Source organism: Lineus longissimus, chromosome 11 (genome assembly GCF_910592395.1).
Source record: "Lineus longissimus chromosome 11, tnLinLong1.2, whole genome shotgun sequence".
In the NCBI taxonomy this organism is placed as follows: domain Eukaryota; kingdom Metazoa; phylum Nemertea; class Pilidiophora; order Heteronemertea; family Lineidae; genus Lineus; species Lineus longissimus.
Window position 1 is genome coordinate 7,248,090 of NC_088318.1, and position 6,590 is coordinate 7,254,679.

General features: G+C 42.3%; 1 protein-coding gene across 1 annotated transcript; it reads left to right on the forward strand.

Moving 5' to 3' along the window:
- Positions 1-4,292: 4,292 nt before the first annotated feature.
- LOC135496135 (uncharacterized protein K02A2.6-like) lies at positions 4,293-5,237 on the forward strand. Its single transcript, XM_064785277.1, has one exon. It carries the CDS (start codon positions 4,293-4,295, stop codon positions 5,235-5,237), a length of 945 nt encoding a protein of 314 aa, XP_064641347.1.
- The last annotated feature ends 1,353 nt before the right edge of the window (positions 5,238-6,590 follow it).

Genomic DNA, 6,590 nt, shown 5'->3' on the forward strand with positions numbered 1-6,590 from the left:
GTATAACATCGCTTAGGAAGAAAAACTCAAGCCCAAAGTACTCTTAAGAGACACTGATTCCCCGCTCGCAAATCACGGCTCTGCATGCATACCCACTGTATACATTTTACACGTACGTACATGCATGAACACTGTAGATTGTAATGGTAGTTGATAAAGTATGGAATTAGTGAAACCTTGGAAACACTGATAAACCTTGTAATATTCAATGTAAACCATGGAATCACTGTGCAAATAGCGCGGGAAATCGGGTGCGTTCCTTCCACGATTTATACCCTCCCAACTGACAGTCTCGTCCCAGCTGACTTTATTGATAGCAATTTGCCAGTTAGTTCAGAAGCCAACATTTTTAATGTGGAGGATGACGTCATCAATTGGCAATGCGCTGTGGTCGTTAAAATATTTTATTTCTCTTCAATGGAAGCAAAAATTAGTTTTTATGATTGTTTTGTATTCCATAGACGATAAAGTATTATGCTCGGTACTAGATGCACGAGATCATAGGACAAACACACACGTGAATAAAAAAAACCGCTTAGAACTGGTGACATCACGAAAAGATATCTACATCCCTCGATGTGCAGGCCTACGTGAAGATGTACGAAATCGCTCACAGCGAAGGAATTTGTTCACATTTTTCATCTCCAAAACCTTCGGTAATAAACCTTCATCTACGTTTCTTGTCATGTATAAGGTGATGTACGGATAAGTGCCAGCCGGTACTGCATGATGTAGTCAATCTTCTCTGTATCACCCTGTATGATCACACCGCTCCGTAGCTCAAATAGGCCCCTTGTGGTGGCGTAGTAAGCGGAGCGCTGATTGGTCCATATTATGGGTGTGTGGTGGGCGTGTCGTGACGTGAATGCCCATATTTGGGAGATCAGTAATGTACACTGGAGGCGAGGTATGACTGGGTTGTTCTAAAATATAGATTGTTGAATCGGATATGCGACTGATTTCTAAACTACCGTCAAATTCCGATCTGATCATGTAAAAATAATCTCCAAATATTGATTCGTAACCACCTTAGGTTCCAATGGCATTATTTCATGTTTTTATGCATTTTTAGGACTGATTCCAAGGTTTATCACTGGTTCCAAGGTTTCACTGATTCCAAGCTTTATCAACTACCGATTGTAATACGCTAACATGGCGGAATCGGGTCTTCGAAAGCCAACCCAGCTGTCATTTGAGGGGAATGTTGCCCAAAACTGGCGCATCTTTGAACGAGAGTATGATATATTCGTGAATGCAGGATACAATGACAAGGCTAATGCAGTGAAGGCAGCAATCCTACTAAACTTAGCAGGCTCGGAAGCGATAGAGAGAGAACGTGCATTCAACTATGCTCCAGCTAAGCCTGCAAGGCCCAATCCTGCCGGGGGAGATGATCTTCCAGCTGTAGAAGCAGAGACTCCCAATGACCCAGATGTCCTAAAAAGAAAGTTTGCCGAACTTTGTAATCCGCGCACGAACATTATTCTAGAACGATTTAAGTTAATTCTCGAGTACAGAAGGATGGGGAAGCGTTTGTAACTTTCCTATCTGATCTAAAGAATAAAGCCAGTTCCTGTCAGTTTGGGGATCTGAACGAACAAATGATTCGAGATAGAATTGTGATAGGTGTACACCGAGATAATGTACGCAAGATCCTACTACGGGAAACGGACCTCTCTCTCGAGAAAGCTGTCCGGCTGTGTCAGATCCATGAAGTTTCTGAACGAGACGCAAAGGAGATGAGCAACGATAAAGAAGTCAACATCGTGAAATGGAAAACGCAACACAAGACGTATAACCGGGAAAGATCGACGAAACCAGGATTTCGAACGGAGAGAACAGATTCGAAATGTGGAAATTGTGGATATCAGCAGCACACAGGGAAAAATCGTTCCGATTGCCCCGCTTATGGCAAGCAGTGTAAGAAATGTTCTAAGTGGAATCATTTTCAATCAGTGTGCCGCGCATCGCAAAGTGCTAGTAGTAGTAAAACCGGGGCCTATCCGCGTAAAAAGTGGCAAATTTGTGAAAGAAGTGCAATTTTCGCATGATTCTGAGGAAAGCAGTGATACATTCTATATTGAAACCGTAGAAAAGTCGCATAATTCTCAGAAGGAGGATATCCATACAGTGTTGTTACTCAATAACGTGAAAACAAAAGTCAAAATCGATACAGGTGCTAAGTGTAACGTCATGAGTTTAGTCAAATTGCGCTGCCTCAAAGGCAAATTAGATGTGGTCAAAACATGTACACTAGTAGGCTTTGGTGGAAATGCCACTAAAACAGTGGGCGTCGCTAAACTACATTGTGTGCATCGTAGCACATTCCATTCAGTGGAATTTCACATCGTTGACAAGGATGTCAGTACCCTATTGAGAATTCAAGACAGCCTAAAACTAGGCCTACTTGCACTTAGCCGAGAAGTGTTTCAGATTGATTCAAAAACGTGCAAAAAACCTGAACTACCAGGCGTATTGAAAGATTTTCCAGAAATCTTTGATAGAGGGCTGGGTAAACTACCCGTGAAATACAAAATCCAGTTGGATCCAAGTGTGCCGCCTGTAGTTAGACCAGTTAGAAATGTGCCGTTAGCTTTAAAGGACAAACTTAAGCAGAAACTCGAGGAAATGGTGGAGAAGGGCATCATAACGCCAGTCTCTGAGGCCACCGACTGGGTGTCCGCTTTAGTGGTCACAACGAAGAAGGCCGCAGGAGACTTAAGGGTCTGCATCGACCCTGGCGACCTTAATAAGGCCATAAAGCGACCTCATTACCCCATGAGGACGATCAAACAAGTAGCAGCAGACATGCCACACCCGAAATACTTGACAGTCATTGATCTCAGTTCCGCTTTCTATCAGATACCAATTGATGAGGAATCGTCCCGTCTGACGACATTTGGAACCCCTTTTGGGCGTTACCGATATTTGAGACTTCCCATGGGCATTAGCTCTGCCCCAGAAGTGTACCAACAGGCGATTGATAACCTTCTCGCAGGTTATCCTGTGCATTCCATACATGATGATATGATCATCGCAGGTGATGATTCTGACGATCATGACCGCAATCTGGTCAAAGTCTGTAAACGTTTGGTGGAAATAAACGCTAAAGCTGCAATACACAAACTGAAATACAAAATTCAAGATGCACCATACAATGGACATATCATGTCTAGTGAAGGACTCAAACCGGACCAGGATAAAATTAAAGCTATTTTGAAAATGCCACCGCCAGAGGACACAACTGGCCTACTCAGATTCCTGGGCATGGTCAAGTATTTGTGTAAATTTGTGCCCAACCTTAGCGACAAATCTGCTCCGCTCAACGACCTTTTGAGAAAAGACAGAGAATGGTTGTGGGATGCTAACCAGCAAAAGGCTTTTGACATAGTGAAAGATGCCATCGGTGAGGCAACAGTCTTAACTTTTTATGATGTTAAGAAGGAGGTGACATTGACTTGTGACGCTTCCAAAAGTGGCTTAGGAGCCGCCTGTTTGCAACAGGGCCGACCGGTAGCATTTGCCTCCCGTGCATTATCAGAGTCGCGCAAATAGAGAAAGAACTCTTAGCAGTAACTTTCGCATGTGCAAAATTTCATGACTTTGTGTATGGAAAAGAAATTGTGATTGAAACAGATCACCAGCCACTAGTCTCAATTGTTAAAAAACCGTTAGCCTCAGCCCCCGCTAGGCTGCAGCGTCTTCTTTTGAGATTACAGCGCTACACTTTCAAGTTAGTGTATAAGAAAGGCAAAGAACTATTTGTCGCTGACACGTTATCTAGAGCATACCTGCTAGATGAAACCCCTGAGGAGTACCTAGACCAGGATCTTGAAGTTCTGAGTGTATTACCTATGTCAGAATCTAGACATAAAGAACTTGTGAACGCTACACGTGAAGACAAACACTTGAAAAAACTGAAACAGATCATCCAGCAAGGCTGGCCTGAGTCTAAGAGACAAGTTGACAAGGACATTGTTGATTATTTCAATTTTCGCGATGAACTGATTGTGACTGATGACGGTCTAATCATGAAAGGACAAAAACTTGTTGTGCCTAAGTTATTGCAGGCAGAATACACGAAACAGGCTCACCGAGGACACCCTGGGGCTGAGCTCACTAAGAATAGAGCCAGAGATGTGCTTTTCTGGTCTACCTTAAGTAATGACATTGACAATCTTGTTAAGTCTTGCAGTGTATGTCTAAGCATGAAATACCATCAAAGCAGGGAACCATTAAAGTCTTGCAGTGTATGTCTAAGCATGAAATACCATCAAAGCAGGGAACCATTAATGCCGTATCCAGTACCTACCAGGCCATGGGAAATTATTGGGACTGATTTATTCGAATGGCATGAAACCCAGTATCTGATCAGCGTTGATTCATACTCGGGATGGTTTGAAATAAATAGTATGCAGGACACTTGTACCAAGAATCTTATCCAGAAACTCAAGGTACATTTTTCCCGTTTCGGTATACCAGATCTTGTAATCTCGGATGAGGGACCACAGTACCAATCTCATGAGTTTGCCAAGTTCGCAGAAACTTGGGGATTCAAGCGTACAACCAGCAGTCCTTATTTCCATTCCAGCAATGGTCTTGCTGAAAATGCAGTAAAAGCTGCTAAAAGACTGTTAGAAAAATCCTACAAGGATGGGGCAGACTTTTATTTCAATCTTCTGAACTGGAGGAACACTCCAAGAGATTCTGTACTGGGATCACAAGCCCAGAGAAATCTATCGCGACGTACTAGAACAGGTTTACCTACTGCAGAAACCTTGTTGAAACCGTCAGTAATTGATCCAGCTAAAGTTCATAACCGCCTGACGGACCTTAGAAAAATGCAGAAAACATTTGTGGATGCAAAAGCAAAGCCATTAGACCCGCTTGAACCCGGTGACAATGTAAGAATGCAAACTAAGAAAGGGTATGACAGAACCGCTGTCGTTGTGAAAGAATCAGAACAGCCGCGTTCATTCATAGTGAAAGCATCGGACACTGGACTAGAATATCGCAGAAATCGCCAACATCTGCTAAAGACTCCTAATGCTAAGAAAGTGACATTCCAACAAGGAGAGGAGAATGAGACAGTGACCGCGAGTGTACCGCATGTACCGGACTTGAATGCGCCAAATATGAAGACTCTGCCACCGGGCAAAACCACTGTTGCAGCAAATGTTGCACCGCCGCAACCCGCAATACCACAGACTGCGAAACAGGTTGTAACTAGGTCTTGACGATCAATTGTACCACCCACGCGTTTCAAAGACTGTGTTCGTTAATGTGCTTTGATTTCAAGTCTCAAAGTCATTGTGTAAAACATGAATGTTTTGAGTTTCACCTATAGACTGCGCATATAACTTTGCAGTAGTGGTACCGATATATATTTAGCAACCACTTACTTTTGACTTTTTGCTTAACTGCATAATAGTGTGCCTATATATTTGTAGTGGTAGAAATCACTTTCTTTTGGTTACAGACTTTTGATAGTATTCATTGATATGGACAATACTAGTATCTTCATTTAGGTAGTGTGATTCAGAGCAATCGTTATCATTTAAATGATTCAGAGTCAGACATTGTAAGTCTAGTTTAAAGTTTAAGTGTTCAGACATTTGGACCATAGTTTCAGTTTAAAATGTTTTGAAGTTTTAACAGTTCATACTTAGTGTATCTTCTTTCGAAAAAGGGAAGGATGTAATGAGACAAGACGTTTAGGTCTAATCCTTAACACCAGGTGTCACGACCGGTTGTTACAACATGGCTGAGTACCAATAAAACCCATCATAATGTTATGCAAGTCTTCCGTATTTATACAAGAACTTACAACGTATACCGGCGCTTTGACATAGGCCTACATAATAGCGTAGCTGATATTCCTCCCATGATGATCTACGTACGCAATGCGTTGTATCGTTAGTTGACCTGAATAAACAACAAATGAAACGAATAAATGCAAAAATCAAAAAGAGGTGGAAAGGCCGATCAGTTGGGTGTACTTTTAAACAATATGGATGCTCTCCAGGCAGTAATTGACGAATATGGTCCGAGAGCTCCGATATAAATGGCGGGAGACCCTAACGCACAGCTCCCTAATTCTGACTGCGAAAGGACTGGTACGAAGCGAAATCTGTTAACGCTAATAGTGTACTCTTATATGATTTTCTAATCGCTGATGATCTTTCCGTGTCTGATTTCTTATTCAAGCAAGACGTAAAGTACACGTACTTTGTGCATAATGTGAAAACCTTTACATGGATAGATCACATTCTGTCTATAGTAAAGTACGACATCAACTCGGTGTATGTAAAATTTTGTCTGAGTCTGCGGACAATGTGAGTGATCACCTCCTGGTTTAACAGTAACAAATACCCCCTGGAAAAAGTGTCCGGCCCTATTGTATTCTGCAATATGGTTCTATAGACCCTGACCGTCAATTAGCTCAGAGATTGAAGCGCATAATAGAATCCTAAATTTGTTTCCCGGGCATTCTTGTTGCGATCACTGACTTATGCAGCTTGCCATCAGACAGCTGGCCTACTCCATTAGCATATCTGTCAGTCAGATGTCTTAGAGACTCTTCACCAATC